This window comes from Echinococcus granulosus, assembly GCF_000524195.1.
Source record: "Echinococcus granulosus chromosome Unknown EG_S00144, whole genome shotgun sequence".
Taxonomy (NCBI): Eukaryota; Metazoa; Platyhelminthes; class Cestoda; order Cyclophyllidea; family Taeniidae; genus Echinococcus; species Echinococcus granulosus.
The window spans coordinates 61,862-78,439 of NW_020170524.1; the positions used below are offsets into that span (position 1 = coordinate 61,862).

General features: G+C 43.6%; 3 protein-coding genes across 3 annotated transcripts; 1 reads left to right on the forward strand and 2 right to left on the reverse strand. All coding sequences in view use genetic code 11, as the record gives it.

Annotated features, from left to right (window-relative positions):
• Positions 1–1,961: 1,961 nt before the first annotated feature.
• EGR_09348 (OTU domain-containing protein 6B) lies at positions 1,962–7,564 on the reverse strand (the record flags this gene model as incomplete). The annotated part of the gene is made up of 9 exons (XM_024498597.1): positions 1,962–2,019; positions 2,434–2,555; positions 2,626–2,687; positions 3,381–3,621; positions 3,741–3,946; positions 3,988–4,152; positions 4,192–4,247; positions 4,546–4,639; positions 7,504–7,564. The coding sequence occupies 9 exons, from the start codon at positions 7,562–7,564 to the stop codon at positions 1,962–1,964; spliced, it is 1,065 nt and encodes a 354-aa protein (XP_024346978.1).
• Positions 7,565–8,153: 589 nt separating this feature from the next.
• Positions 8,154–9,422, forward strand: EGR_09349 (Protein SPT2; the record flags this gene model as incomplete). Its single annotated transcript, XM_024498598.1, has 2 exons — positions 8,154–8,710; positions 9,338–9,422. The coding sequence occupies 2 exons, from the start codon at positions 8,154–8,156 to the stop codon at positions 9,420–9,422; spliced, it is 642 nt and encodes a 213-aa protein (XP_024346979.1).
• A 1,200-nt stretch (positions 9,423–10,622) lies between these two features.
• EGR_09350 (Cutaneous T-cell lymphoma-associated antigen) lies at positions 10,623–14,590 on the reverse strand (the record flags this gene model as incomplete). Its single annotated transcript, XM_024498599.1, has 2 exons — positions 10,623–11,713; positions 11,794–14,590. The coding sequence occupies 2 exons, from the start codon at positions 14,588–14,590 to the stop codon at positions 10,623–10,625; spliced, it is 3,888 nt and encodes a 1,295-aa protein (XP_024346980.1).
• Positions 14,591–16,578: the final 1,988 nt, after the last annotated feature.

Here is a 16,578-nt window from a genome sequence, read left to right on the forward strand (position 1 = left end):
CCACTGAAGCGACACTAACCGTGAAACATCTAAAAAAGTTCGTTTCAGAACTGACTACCGTACCTGTGTAAAGATCATTTATGTGAACACACGATACCACTGCTGCTCCACTAGCTGGATAGAACGCGGATGCACATGTCTGGGCAGATTTGAAGTGAAAAGCAAGTGGGGAGGAGGAGTGGATGCGAAATTCAATCTTCACTAAAATAGGTTCTGCCCTGTCCTTTGTTACATGACTCCGCTTTTGGGCCAATGTTCCTACGACTAATGATTGACCGCACGCTCCCGTCCCCCAATCATTTTCCGCACGCGGTAAAACTCCATTTCCAGTAGAATTGTTGAGTGGGCCCAGTGACTGCGGTCAAATACCTCATCTTTATGGCAATTTGATGACTGGCGAGGTTGATTCGTGTTGGTTTTTCATACAGTACCGATTACGTTTTGATTGACACGGGATGACGCTCAAAAGATGAGAGGCGCTAGGTAATGTTTTACTTGACTCTCAATTTTGATAACGGGCCACTTAGGACCTCCGCCGTTGTGCCCTCCCCGGGTGGCCTGACCTTCGGGCCATCTCACTATCCGCCACTCCCTTCTGTAGGTCGATAGTACATGTTCTGTCTGAGTATTTTCTCTTCTTTCGTCTTCAAGAAAGTCTCGGCACGCTACAACTGTTGTTTTATGGAGCTGCAGAGAGGCGGGAAACTATGATCCGTTGTAGGTCAAGATTCCTTTGCCAATTTAGAAGGAGGTCAGTGTATTTACATTTGAGAAGACTGCTTTGACTTCTGAATGGGACTGGTAGTTCCTAAATCAGGTGGTTTTCACGGTAAATAGATGCCGTAATCAAAAGGTGGTACGCAATAAAAATCTGATCTACCCATCCATGATCAATTTATGTCGGATTGACGTTTACTGATTATTTATCCAAATGCGTGTCATGTTAAAACGGGCCGAGTTGAAGGCATTTTAATCGCTGTGGTACAAACAATTGTCACGTTGTTGATAAAGTACGGATACTTTGTTCTGCAGCTGGGTGATCCATACTGATAATGCTCTACAAGTCCGCACGCATTGCTCCTTTTGAAAGTGATTTTTTTCTCTAACAAATTCCCTAATAGTAACGCTTCTGCTTTTCTGCCAATTTTCGTTTCTGCCTCCAATTTGCAATTGCACGAGAAGGAAACAAGAAATGAGGCGATTTTAAGCTACCTAGCTCACTCTTATCTTGTCCATGCCTTCCCTACCGTCTGTGCGTGTTCTAATGAGGAAAAAAAAGAGAAGACAAAAAGCACACGAGATCTAGCTTTGCGAGATTAAACACCTCATCGCCTGTACCAGGCGTGGAAACCGAAAAGCCACAGCCAAATCCAATCAGTATGATTGCTTACTGATCCCAGCAACTTGGAAATCGGATGTCAAATTAAGACCGTTTTAAGCACCACCACCCCTGCAACACGCTTCATCTCTGCCTTTCGTGCTCCCCTTGGCTACAATAGTGAGTGGGAACGTGGAGCTTGCTGCTTCTATAGTTGTTGACCTCACATACCGCGGCAGACGCGAGGAATTGGGATTTGGGAAGCTCTCAACTGTCGAATCGACTATACAGAACCCACGCCCCAGTAGAAGCATTTGAAAAGGTGATTGTGTAAACAACTATGTACAATGGACAATTTATCAAATTGAATTTAAATGATAAAATTTGAACTTTTCTTCGCAGAGTCCATGCACTTATGCTAACCTTGCAAACAGCCTCCTCAAGTTGGCCGTATTACAAACCTTGGTTTCTGACAGTAGGATCTGATAAGGATGTAAATAGATTTGTACTAGAAATTTATTTTCATGAAACGCCAATGATTACAAACACATTATGAAACATCTCCTCCCTGTGGAAATCGACGCTTGTATGATGTAGTTCCCACAGTAGGACCAGTCAGGTCAGGCAAGGGTGCAACCTCCACCTACAGTGGCTTGGAAGAATTGTAGTGCTCTCCTGTCGAAAATGCGTGGTAATGGTACCTGAAAGGCAAAAAATAAAAGCACCGGTCAAAAGTGCAAGATAGCTGCCAAAAAAATGTGATGACTTGTCAATCTGCATATTTTAACGATTAAAAGCCCTCTTGGGAGAGTTTAACTGCGGAATATGGCGGACAGACACGCCAAATCCAACCTTTTACAATCACTGACGAGTTAAAAAAGCACGATACCGAGAATCGCATTTCTTTCGTGAACAGCAGAACAATTTGACAAATGGTTTTCCCCTCAAACCACTTAAAAGCGGACCGACGATGTAGAAACAATCACCAATCATAAAGCCCTTATTTATAGTTTAGAATTTTACAACTACTGTAAATTATTGGGTGCTCTCTGAAAGGGCAAATATAATATCAACGTCTCTTCATCGAGAAACGATGAAAGCAGTGGATGACTCACGTGATAACCAAAGGAGCTGGTGGGTTGGAAGAGGCGGCGAACGTTTCGCCCGATCGAATCACCGGACCTGCCGTGTGTAGAACCTCAATGGGTCTTTCCAACGCGGTGGAGAGAGCCTGAATCTGGTAGAAGGTAGCGTTAGTAAAAGGGGGTAGAAAGTTTGAGAAGGCTTGCTTAAGGACAATCACTTACCTCCAGCTGACCACCCCAAGTGCCTGGCGCTTCTAGCTTCTTGCAGTAGAGATCAATCGTAGCTAAATTGAAGGATAAGCTGGTGAATGGTTAATACATAACGAAGATGCTGAGGCCATGACAAATAGAGGAACAAACAGATATTCTTTGCTTTTCTCGATGCGTATTCAGCTTTAGGCTGTTGCAACACTTTCTTCACCTATATTTATCAAAAAGAGCCGATTTCACAGTTCAAGCAAGAAATAACGCTGGCAAGACAGAACCCTAGGTACATAGACTCCAGCGCAGACAATCGTTACCGATGGAAAAGCGGTAAAACACAAGCCGGGCTTTCTAAAACAAACCACCAACATATCCCCAAATATAGACAAAAAATATTGCTCGTCACATGCCCAAATCTCTGCTTCAGTCTTCATAGCTAAGTTATGAGACAATTCCTAAATTTTGACAAATACCAACCTGAGCAAGACTTTCTGATGTACTTTTGGTTCAAAACTTGATCATTTGTGGCAACCTTTAAGGGCAGTTGGAATTAAAGAACCCACCTCGACTTTCACACAGATAATTTGAATAAGTTTTCGTCCCACATTCGGCTATTGAGATAAGGTAGTGGTGGAATTTCGTTATTTCAAATCACAAACATGGACAGGAGTTTTAAAGACATTCGTGTTAAGGGAAGTTTGTATCACAAAGAAGAAAACCAGTGTTGTGTTGACAGTAGAAACGAGTGGGACTGCACTGAAATGCTAACTAACCGATAGTGGAATCGCAGGTCAGATCCGGCTCCGAGCAAATAAAAGGTAGGTAGTCCTCTCCATTGTGTCGAATAACTGAAGAGGCGAGCATTCGCAGGCATCGTACAGTGGATTTCACGTCCTCTGCGGCAGGCGGCGTCACACCGAATTTGTCGCAAGCTTCCATCAAACACTCTGTTAGACCCAGTACATCCAATTGGTGCGCAATGGAGGCAAATAGGCAGTCGCCATCCGAGGGAACCTTTAGAGTAATCAGAAGTTAAAAGCTAGAAGCAAGTGCCTAGAAGACATAGCAATCGGTAGTTAAGGGTAATATTTAATAACTAAGGTAAACCATAAATCAATGGACAGATGCGTCACCTTGTGCAGTGTAAGGCCACGCTCAAAGAGAGCGCGTTCGAGTTGGCAGTATTCGAGGGCAGACGTTGAAGAGGCATCCCTGGCAAGAGACTCCTCTACAGCCTTTGAAAGAGATTGTGCCTTCGCCGCGGCCTTTTTACGTCGTTTAGCAGCTTTACTGACCCTCGATGGTGGTGTTTCACCACTTCCATTGAGAGGAGTCAGATCTAATAGAGGGTATGTTTTGCTGAAAGTGGCGGGAACGTACCTGATGTTGAATTAGTAGGGATATCGAAAGAAGCATTTAACTGCTTCAATTCTTCAGCCTGTCGTCCAGCAAGCTGCTTCTCTAATGCTGCGATTTCCTGTTGTACAGCGTTGCGTCGATTACGATCGCCCTTAGGTACACTTTTCTTCAGGCTCTGAATTTTAGCTAATGCGAAAATGCGACAGTTGCATTATCAAACGTTACCTTGAAGCTCTTTCTTCTCCTTACGATGCCGACTTAATACCTCTTCTTCCATTACCCTAAGGGGCGATGAAATCATTTGGATAGAGATAGCCACCAGCATGAATTAAATTAGTGATTTTGGATTTACAGTACATTTCACAAGCAAACACCAGGAAGGCAAATTTCATGCCAATATCTGAGTCAAATACTAGATGAAGTACTGAGGAAGATCCAAAAGAACAATATACTAGAACTGCAGACACATTATGGCATGGTTACCGCGACAGGCAATTATGTAATGCCAGCGATGGGTCTCATTAAATGAAGTTAAACAAATGTCATTGGGATTACCAACCATTTGGATTAAACAAATACCCAATTCTTTGAGTGATAACAACACAAGAACCTACCACCGAACACATAGCAATGTCGTAGTGCCCGCTGACGTGCAGCATACCACAGAACAATCCTATTAAGCGTAAGGCAATAAAACACAAATTTTAAATTGAATTGAAGGCTTAAAGAGCATCTTTATGCAAACATTGTGCAAAATATAAAAAGTTTCATAGTAATTGGTAAACTGAATGTCGAAGAATTGGGCAAATATAATAAAAGATAATAAATTGGCACGCAGCACCCCAAGACTTTTCTGGAGATGTTAGGAAACATTGCCCCCAAATATTTAAAAACTTATCTTGCTGCGGAAGTAAGGCTTCCTGGCATGGCCCGGGAGCCAGCCTACCCAGAAGGACAAAAACAATCACGAGAAGTGGTCCCTTACTAAACAACTAATTACTACACTACCTAGTCGTTCTTTTTTAAGGCTTAACTACGGTACTTAAGTTAATCAAATGCATCTTCTAGAGAGGAAGCGTACAGTGGACTCGAGCCTCACAAATGAGGATTGGTCAGCATCTTCGGAACCGGAGAAGAACTTAGTGTCGCGGTCCTCTAAACCTGTACCCATTCCCACTGACTCCAACCAATAAATGTGTCTCAGAAAAACCCTATTTTATTTTTAATTGGTAAGAAAGCCAGGGAAGAAAAATGAACAAGGATATTTCTACACTTGAGGCGGCGGCGGCGCATCTTCGACCTTTCAAAGACGGCGTGAACTTTTAAAATTGATTTAAAACAGCAAAAGCGCGTCGTTATCCACCCAAATGCTAGCTAAGCAAAGATACTGTAAAGAATTTCGGCTGTTAGGATGCGCACTGTCCCAAGGACTGATAGCGAGAAAATAAATAAAGTTATGCTGCAAAACATATTTTTAAGCTTAAGTACTAATTATCATTAAAAAGATGAGCGAAACTGCCCATTTTGTTTTGAACTCGGGGTTGCGAAGAATTCCTGACATCCACTTATAAAACCACAGCGAAAGGGATGACCTCGTCAAGCAAGGTGGCCTGATGGACTAGACAAGAATGGTCAAAACCTTCTCAGTGCTGCCACACTCATTAGTACAAACAGTTTTACTAAAGTTGCAAGAGCAACTCGACCACGTTAGTGAATGAGATGTTAAGCAACTCAAATAAAGGATAATGGTGGCCTTTACTTACTTCAGACTTATTAGACTTTTGCCGGATCTGTATTACTTGCAGCTGCTTCAAAAGACCTCACTCAGTAACTATCGCACCACTGCAGCGAAAGGAGAAAGGAGTAAGTGTAGACATTATGGGTCCTCTACCACCTACCAAAAGAGGGAAACGGTGTATTCTGGCTATAATAGGGTACTTAATGAAAGTAACCGCTGCAGAACCCACGAAGGCGAAGGACAGTTAAATAGTTGCTTCATTTATCTTCAACTGAAAGTGCTTAAATCGCTTTATAGCCGTCAAGGCCCTGCATTTACTGAACTATGTAAGGCGACTCAGATCTTAAATGCACGCACGAAATCTGAGCGTCCGCAAGGCAATGGACAGGTTAAAAGAAAGAAATGCACTCTGATCGGGTTGCCTAGAGCCTTCACCAAAAAATCGCTTCTGGAAGACTAAGACTTCAGCTTAGAACGTGCCATTTTTAGCGTACAGAGACACCGTTCATACGTTAATGAGTGTTCCGCCCATTAAAATGCTCGCAGGTTGCAAAATGTGGGTGTCTTCAGGTGTCTTTCTATTAAATACAGATGCGACAGACGGCAATCTTTAAGAACGCTCGCAAGCACTCATGACTGTCTTGTATCAGGCAAAAGAAATATTACGAAAAACAGATGAAATAAAGTCCACCTAGACGGATTTTTAGCACAAATACAGAGACAGATTCTTTGCTAGTAATGCATCCTAAGGTTTACCACTCTTGGAGCAACGATCTATTCCGGGTGGTGAAAGAGCTCTCAACTACACACTACCTCGTCTACAACGAACAATTCCATACCTAGCCAGTAACCTTTCATTGCATAAAGCAAATCCACACGGTACACTACCAAGCAAAACGAAAAAACCACTGGATGGCAAATTTAACGACGATTTATAGGTGGGATCAGTGAAGACGATGTAAAATGCGACGAAGCTATACAGGGATTCAGTTATTTAGATTTACCTCTTAGGGGGAGAAAGCAATCGCCTCTCAAACGGGTCAGTCTCTACGTTTAATTTGTATGAAGGTCAAAAAAGATGAGATGAATGGGATTCGTGCCGTATAACATTTGAAAAGAAAACTAGATTCACTGGGTAGAATGTTTCCCAAAATTATGTATATCAGCTTATATTTACTTGTCGGTAGCAGAAAAAAGAGCAACGTATGAATAAACTTTACCGTCATTACCTCTGCCTTTTACAAGTTTGAAAAGTTTTATTCTAGGTAATTTTCATTTTAGAATGAGAAACTACTCCTCTGTTCTTGAAATTGCAGAACATCCTGTTTATAGACACCCTTGGTTGCATGAAAGTAGTGTACGTATAACCAAAGGCTAGTTTTACTTTAAAACCTGTAAATTCTTTGATTTAGTCCATAATTTTGTTTGAATGGGCTACCATCCTTTGCGCTAGCTTAGGATCGTATCTCACCTTTAAGCGATGAGTTTTCAGAATTTCCTTAGACTCGCTCAGCAAAATCAGGCGCGGAATGATAATAAGGTATTTTTCACAATCATATCATAAATTAAGATTAAAAAAATCTCAGATGAATTAAAGAGGAGGAGAGAGCACTTTATAAATGAACGCAAGGCTATCGAAGAAGCAAATAAACGCAGGGAACCAATACATTCATTTATCTCTCAGAATAAAAGCATTGAATATGATTCCTTAAATACGTCCCATGGATCATCCTTAAAGGTTGATGCGCCTTCTGAAAGTGGGAATCAGTCAAGCGTGGTATATATCCCCACACCCATACCGAAGAAGAGGTCGTCTTCACTGATGGATGCTTTGGAGGAGATGAGTGGAGGTTCCCCCATTCCAAGTTCTTTGAAGAAACGAAGGATTGCAGTTAAAATACCTAAAGTTGCGAGTTTGAATCCCTCACAGTCATTAAATAACCAAAAACAATGCCGGATCCCGAGGAAAGGTCATTTAGATGTATCCAATGGCAATTTTATCCCACCAAATGGAGTTAACCCTGCTGCTATTGCATCGACACACCTTAATTCTTCGAAAACGGGTATTCATTCAAGTGATCCAAAACGACAAATTGCTTCCAAGGCTAAAGCTCCGGTCCAAAAAACGAGAGACACCAGTATGCAGAGAATCGCATCTAAGCATAAAACGCCTCAACTTTCTACCTCATCACTTGTAAATGTGAACCGCTCTGTCAGTCTGAACTCCTCCAGTACAAATAGATTACTCATCCACCCTCCCACCATTCTTAGCAATGTTTCTTTGCATTCCAAACGTGCCACTGCGGCGCCAGTACATCACAGATCAAGCAACTCACTTAGACCTGTTCATTCCATCTCTACCTCCTCTAAGTCCCATTCTTCCGATTTAAAAACAGTCCAACAGCCAGCTCGGCCTGCATCGCAGCCTCCGCCAGGCAATGTTGCAAATATGCCTCGACCCTTAGGCATCGCTGCGCAGCTAGGACTACCGCGATCTAAAGTCGAGTCAGGTTTGGCTTCTCTATCGTCTATTAGGAAAACTTCTTTCGACTCTATAAACTCGATCTCTAAGGCAATTCCCCCCTCTAATGGTAACTCATCCCTCCGTCTGGCGGCACTACCCTTTAATGATCAGAGGAGACCGCCCGCCATCATGGAGCCTCCGGTCAAGCAGCCCAGCCTCCAACCACGAATGACAATGGAGAGGTCCCGTGCGGTTGTGCCTACAGTGCAAGGCATCGCAGCACAGTACGGCTCCCTACCCACAGCCAGCAGCGGACGGTCTCCAAACGCTTACTTGGATGACGAGAGTGACGAATATGCTAGTGATGACAGTTTCATCGACGATACGGACTGCACTTCTGCAAAGGACTATTTGAGAGCGGTGAAGGACATCCACAAGTCACTTCACTTTGATCCAAATAAATACGCGAAAATTAGCAAGTACGATAATCTCGCCTCCATGGAGTCGTCCTATCGACAGATCGAGAAGGAAGAGAAATTGAGGTGCGTAGCTACTTTTGGAATGTTGTTTGATTCCGCCTGTCATAGTTAACTTGGCTATAATGTCAATTTTCATCAAGCAGGTACGACTTATACCATTATGATTCAGTGATACGGCTTTTTAGATTCTCATACTATTGGCCTTTTTTCGCAAGAGCGTGTCTCCCCCCAGTGTTTAACGTACTTTTAATTAACAATGCTTTGCTTTATTCCCATAAATATTGTGCCACATCTCTATCACCAGTTAGTTGAAATTCTTAAATGATTGCACTCACAGATTTCGGTTGTGAAAATTTGTTTCATATTTTGTAGTCGTGATGTTACTTTTGTAAGATCTCGATCCATGAATGCGGTAGTCCTGTTTTAATGATCGAACTGCCTAAGTCGTTGGAAGAGCTTGGCTGTTTTTGTTTTCTCCATGCTTAGTCGCTGGGAGCTCAAACTCGTTGATAAACGATGTTTACTTTTTTTCATTCATCTTGGCCCTAGTTTTACCACGAAATTTTATTGTGTGTTGGTGGTTTGAACTTTAAGAAAACCGAAAATGCGCAAACTGCGCACTAAAGCTGCCATTTGAAACGCTCAAGTTTTCATGTGACTTGAAGATTTCTAAAAATTTTACATCTTTAGTATGCGACTCGGTGCTCGAGAAGATCAGGAGGATATGGCCATGGAGGCCGAGCGCAGACGTCGAAGGATGGCCAAACGACTTTGAGGAGTGATCTAAAGCTTGCCTTCCTCTTCCTAAGCCTCGTCTTTCAGGAAACCTGTCCTATGCCTTTCCCCCCTCTCTCTTTGCGGACGACCACAAAAAGGCGGCGCTCTCCACTACTCTATCCTTTGAATTGGACTGGATTCGTTTGTACATTTCTGCTGTGATTTGTGATTTTGTTTCTCGTTACCTCTCTTGTCTGCACCGCAGTAATGTGAAAGAGTGTATTAAACGCATCGTTGGTGCAAGATGGAATGATGGCTGTTGGCGGATTTGCCCCTGACTATGGGATTGTATCGGTTGGAACCATCAAGTTGTGTCGCACTATCCACGTATCTGCCTCAGGTATTAAGGCATTTTATTTCTCACAATTCTAGCTCTCATCTCAAGTTGGATTCCAGCAAAATTTGCGCATTTCTACACTTTAACCATCATCAAATTCGTGTAAGACCGAGCTCTTGCCGAGACCCCTTCGACCTTGCACCTTAATATCTCAAACGAGTCGACGGGGGACGCTGCACACACTTCAACACAGTCAGTTGTAAGCTCGTGAGGAAGATGTTATCTACGTGACACTGGCATCAAATACAAGCACACTACAGAGAGATACAAATGCACTGGAATGTCTGATTTTGTGTCGTGGTTATTTCACGGAGGATTATTTGCCAAAAGGTGCGGTATTGAAGCGTGAGCAATGCGGATAGTGTTGTTCACATGAGGGCAACGAGGTGAACAGTTCCCAATCAATGCATCAGGTGGGCGTTCCTCCCGCTAACCAAATCACATCATCACCCAATCAACGAATACGTGAATTCCAGGGGCCCCCCAGTGTGAAAACCAATGCTCTGATTGTTTGTAACCGTTGTAGAGGTGACACCGACTTTTCTGAATCCAAAAAACGGCTGCGCGTAAACACTGGGAGATGCGTATACGTGGCATTAAAACGAACATGTCAAAATATGTGCACACCGAAATTGCTAGTATAGGCACAGAAGGGAAGGTATGGTGCGCGAGGAAAAAAATGAAAGCGCTTTAGAAGTAAATCACAAGCACAAGGGGAGGGAAAAGGGGGCATTAGTTTCACTTCTCACAGTGGTAGCAAAAGCAAGGAGCTTAAAGGCGGGGGGGGGGGGGTAGGTGAGTACCTCCATGACTCTCAGAAATGCACCTAAACACTGCAACACAGCCAAGGCCAATTAGTCGCTACCGCTGGTGATATTGCAGCTGCTGCTTGATGAAACGATTGCTTCCCGAGGTGTTGGAACCTGACTTTGGCGAGGATTGAGCGGCATCCCGCGATGTTGATGCTGGGACTGCTGCTAGTGGAACCTGTCTGTTGGCTTCTACTTGCTGACGTTGGGAAAGTAATGAATTCGGCAGGGATGGAGGCGGTGGCGGGATTGGAGGAATAAATTGCGATCCACCTGGACCGGTTAACGGAATTTGAGAAAATGGAAGAAAAGGTGGTGGCGGAGGTGGATATATTTGTGGATGGGATCCAACACTCTTCTCCGACTGTCGTGAGGTTGACCGCATTTCCGGTAATTTGGTAGTTGCCAACGCCACTGCTGGTGGCGGTGGTGGTGGAGGTGGGGGTGGAATACCTGAGAGAAGCTTATTTATAGTAGCCCTTTCACCAGTGAACATCTTTTGTCGGAGTATATTATTCTCACCACGCAAATCTTTCACAACGTTCTCCAGAGCTCTTGCAGACAACCAGTTTTCATGTAAACGCTTGTCCAATTCGCTGATATGACGTCGATTAACCCGTTCAGACTCAGCTAACTCGCGTCGTGCTGAAGCCAGCTGATCACGAAGGGTCTTTACCTCCACCTCATAGGACTCCTGTTTGCTACGCAAAAATTTTAGCTCCTCCATCGATTCCGATTCACTAAGCGCTTGCCTACCCAAGTCACGTTGGAGCACCGCCTCGCGCTCTTTGAAATATTCTGAGAGGATCTCCAGCTTCTTCTTCGAGGCGTCACAATCCTCCGTGGCTACACGCAACCTTTGTGAAAGATCGGCATTCTCGCCTTTGAGCACCTCCACCGTCTCTTGTAGTTGAGTGCGCAACTCCGTCTCCTGTTTACGTGCAGCAGTTTCGGCACGAGCCTGCTTTTCAGAATCTTCCAAAGCCACTCTGAGGCGTCCCACCTCCAGGAATTCCCTTAATGAGGACTGAACTTCATCTCCATCACCTTCACTCGCTTGCTCCAGAGGGCCTTCAATTTCCTCAATGATCTCGTCCATATCTAATTCATCCTCCACCTCCCAGCCACCAGTGGAGCCCTTGTCTTCGTTTTGTTTTTCGGCCGCCGCGGCGACACATTTCTTTGCAGCTCTTGACTGATTTTCTTTTTTTTCAGTTCAGCACTCTTAAGCTCAATAAAGGCCTCTCGTAGACTCGAGAGCTCGCGTTCTCGAGCAGCACGGTCCTCTTCAAATCGCTGATTTGCCTCTTTCAGTTCGTTCACCATCTTTTCTGCGTTTTCCGCTCTTGACTGGTGGCTATTAACCTCGCAGGCTAAAAGCGCCTTCTCTTTCTCAATGCTCTCCGTGTACTGACGGGTGCATTCTTCTAATCGGTCGTTCAGTGCAGCCACCTCCTTTCTCAATCGTGTGGCGGTGGCAGCAGCCTCCGTTTTCACATTGGACAACTGTTCTACCAACGCGTCATGAGTGACTCTCAGTTCCTTGTTCTCCTGCAAACTATCCGCCAGGGAAGCCTTCAAATCTCGTAATTGGTTGTGGATGCGCGTCTCCGAGGTGGAGTGATTGCGAGTCTGGTGCTCATAGCGCTCGCTCACCTTTGTGGACCACACAATGAGACGTGCATAAGCCTCCTCTTTGTCCGCCAGACTACCTGCCAAGAGATTAGCATTCTCTTCAACAGCTAGCCACTCAGCCAGAGATCGTCTCCTAGGATCATCAGGATTGGAAGAGGTGAGGCCGATGAATAAGAGCCGATTGAACAGCTTCACTATTTGCCAGGTGGTTAGGATAGAGAGTAGGAACAAGAGCCAAGCGATGAAGAAAACAAGAGGTAAGTGGAATGCGAAAGTAAGGATACGATCGAGAGAGGAAACAAGTGTAAGAGGAAGTTTGAAGAGGAGGATCTGTGCGGCGTTGAAGTACTGTCGAGCAAAAAACAGTACCGCACCAGCTAGGATGGACTTCTTAACGATGTGAGAGGATGAGTCTATGCTGGGAGACATAAATGTGCCATTTGAAGCGTAGGAGAGACAGTGGAAGAAGGTGGACTCTGTTGCAATGTCCATCAGTGGTCGCAGTGGCGGATCTTCGTCATTTTCTACTAATTCACCAAGATCTGGAGAATGAGATTCTACTGAGGTGTACGAAGGAGGTTCCTCGGCTTCTTCAAATTTGTTCGTGAGTCCGTGGTCAGTATTACCTGGCGCAGATGCTTCAATTGCCAATTCCTGAGAATTTATTTCTGAAACATCTTTCAACCCCGATTCAGCATGGTGAAGTACTTTTGGCTGATGGTCACTCGATTCATCAGTAACCACTTGATCTGACTGACTAACCCTTTCCTTCTCCTTAGGTGGAACAGGAGATTGCATTTGCACATACTGGGATTTTTGGTCTGCAAAAGTTTTCAAATGAGGTTCCAATGTTTGAGTATTTTGTGCTGAAGAATGGCCCATTTCAATATTTGGATGCAGAACAGTTCGTGAATCAGAAGAAGGAGCTTTAGCACCTGTGCCAACCTGTGAAAATGGTTCCTGCAACGGAGACTGATTAAGCTGTTGGCGATGTTGGTCAGTACTTGGAGATATTTCTTCAATCTTGATCGTAGGTTCCGATGAAATCTTCATATCTACATTCGTTTTTTGAGACTGTAGTTTTTCTATAGAAGGCTGCTGCACTTCATGCTTCTCTACATGCACGGATGCTGTATTCGTCTCAGGCATCGATGCGTGTGAATGCAAATCTGAAGTCTGCATCCTCACACTCTCAACTGATTGTAACTTAGGCCCAGAATCTTGTAGGCGTTGTTGGCTCGTAGATGGAGGCGTTGTTTCAGTCTCCAACCCAGATCCTGGAACCTTTGCTTCGGAAGAAGGTGAGTGACTTGTAGTTTCTACAAAAATGCGAGGTTTTTCTAGAGTAGAACTGTGATCCGAGGGACGCATATTCGCATCTTCAGTTGTCTGCAGCGTAGATAAAGGAACTCTTTCCTGCTGTTGAACTGGTTGAGATGGCTTTATTGTTTCCTTTGGAATCTCAGGGGATTGTGATGCAGTCGGCCTAGACTTTTGCTGATGCTCCTGCTGTTGTATAAACCGACCATCAGAAGTCGCCTTTTCTGAAGATAGGTATGGTTGCTGCAAATGGTGTTGTCCTACAGGAGGAGATACTATTTCGGTCTCCAACCCAGACCCCGGCACCGTTGTTTTGGGAGGAGAAAGTGAAGAACTTGTTTCGTCAATTGTACGAGGTTTTTCTAGAGTAGAACTGTGATCCGAAGGACGCATATTCGCACCTTCAGTTGCCTGCAGCGTAGATAAAGGAACTCCTTCCTGCTGTTGAACTGGTTGAGATGGCTTTATTGTTTCCTTTGGAAGCTCGGAGGATTGTGATACAGTCGGTCCAGGCTTTTGTTGATGTTCTTGTTGTTGTTGCTGCTGTTGCAAAAATTGATAATCCGAAGTCCCCTTTTCAGAAGGTGGAGGTGTTATATTCTGTTGAGTTGACGGTGTGTCTACCCTTTTGCTCGAAAGCGTTATTTCTTTCGCGATTGACGACGAATCGCTGGTACTAGAGACAGTCGAAAAGTCTACGGATTTCTCACCACCTCCAGTCGGTTGGACAGTGGAGGAGTCAAATCGAGACAGCTTCACTCGAACCATAGACCGCGGCTCAAGTAGCTTCGCGCCGAGACGCAGAAAACTGCTATGAACATCGTAGAAATGCTCACCAACTTTAATGCGGTAGCTCTCCTCTAATGCCGATTGACCGAATATCTCTATGATGGCACCCTTGCGGAGAGATTGTTCAGGGAGATCAGTGATAACCTCTCCAAGCAGATAGGGTGTGGAACATTCTGGATCGAAACAGATTAGTTCAGTGGGCCCCTGTGATGATGTAGCGGCTGCCAATGAGATCAACCAGGCCACAAATAGGAGTAGACGGCACCCAAATAACATTTCCGCAGAACTATGGGGAACAAAAGCACAGAAATGATTGCTGACGTGCAGCCGGAATTCGATTAATTAGATAATTTATCAGATGAACTCCATTAGAGAAATAGGGGACAACTGAATATAATATTTGCAAAAAGTGGCATTTAGACGGTATCTTTTTTTTACCCACTAAAGAAAATCTCCATTAACACGGCCAACTACAGCGAAAAGAGATTAAATCGTACAAGTGTACGTGGAGCATGGCAGAAACATATCCACATTACTTCATAGCACCAATCAAATATTAAAAAGTAAGGCATATGTACCAATCGCAATTTTTAAAACCGCAATTATGCATTTTCAGCAAAAAATGGGGTGAGTAGATTCGTTATGAAAAAGACCCTTTACATCAACCGCGAAAATATTTCTTTGCGGTCATAAATGAGCAGTCAGATCTTCACATGCAAAATTCAGTCAAAAAAATCGAATAGGAAAAGTCTGTAAATTTATTACAAGTACAACTGTAATCCAGATTGCTTGAAAAATTTTGAAATAATTTCAAATCATGCAGTAGTGAGACGGTAGCAGGGCTAATAGTAATAAGTTGGACGGGGCAAAACAAAATCTGAAACCATGTGTTTACCGAACTACTGTATAGTACGATGCATCACTACTGCTTATAAGCGAATCTGTGCATTTACGTTTCCGTGGAACTAGTGGCAGTGATGTAAAAAAAAGTAGGAATGCCAGACGAACCACTAAACTAATTACTTGAACTAAGCTTGGACAGGAAATAAGTACATCCGACCACGTAAAAGGCCCTAGATAATAAATTGTAAAGAGGAAAAAAGTTGTCTATGCGCACTAAGTAGTTAAGATTTAACTAGAATTCAGCACATACAAGGACTGAAAACGATTGAGGATGAATCGTTAGTATGAGTTTGGGCCGTTTAACATTAGATTACCTAAATACTACAGCCGCGTCATGGAATAATAAAATATGACTGTGGTTAAGAAGCGCCCAAACGTTAAAAGTTAAAATAAAAGCGCCTTTACCGATGACGTCTTCAATCCCAGTACGCCCAATAAAGCCAGCGTCCAATCAGATCGGAAGACACACAAATATTGTTGTTGATTTACGTAGTAAAACTTACACGACAGCTTGACAACTCATTTCTGGAATTTAAAGCACTACCCCATGATTTAGTACCCATATACGGTAGGTTAGCCAAATTTTTCGTTTTGCACTCGAATTCACTCATTAATTTATGCTGAACAAATAATTAAATAAATAATAGGATCGTTGATAAACATGGTGCATGTGGACATTTTTATAACAAATTAGCATTTGTTTTTTATGCAAAGTGGAGACAAGAACATGTCTGACACAGCTCTGTTATCTAATTTAATACCAAGCGATTTTTATTAATTATTTATTATGTACTCATTGCAAAACTTAAGGTACTGGCCTGTGCATTTGATAACTCACTTCCCCATTCGGGACACATGAGTGTATCAATATCACTAGTCCCCCATCTACCCTTCTTTTTAAATTTAACTATTTATCATAACGGCCATCCCGTAATACCAAGCCCTTATGTAGCACACCGAGACTTCCCTGAAGACGAAAGGTGACATAATACTCGGTCAGAATATACATATTCGGGACACATAAAGAACTAGGACTACTGGCATAGCCAAGAAGCCAGCCACTCAGTTGAGTACAGTGACCAAGTCAAAGTGGCTCTTCAACAAAATCGACCGTTAAACAAACAATCAACGTGTTACCCTTATTTCCCTTGTACACGCTGGACGCACCGAACCTCACCCTACTACTGGTAAAGAACCAAGGACTGGATTGGCCTTCTCCCGCCAATTGGTTTGCAACAACAACTTCCTTGGATAAAGTGATATCAAATTTTCAGAAGCTACAACAAAACCGCAGGAACAAGCCGACTCCCAAGGAGTTTGCCCTTATTGTTTGAAGAAGTTGATACCCTTCCCCGGGACGG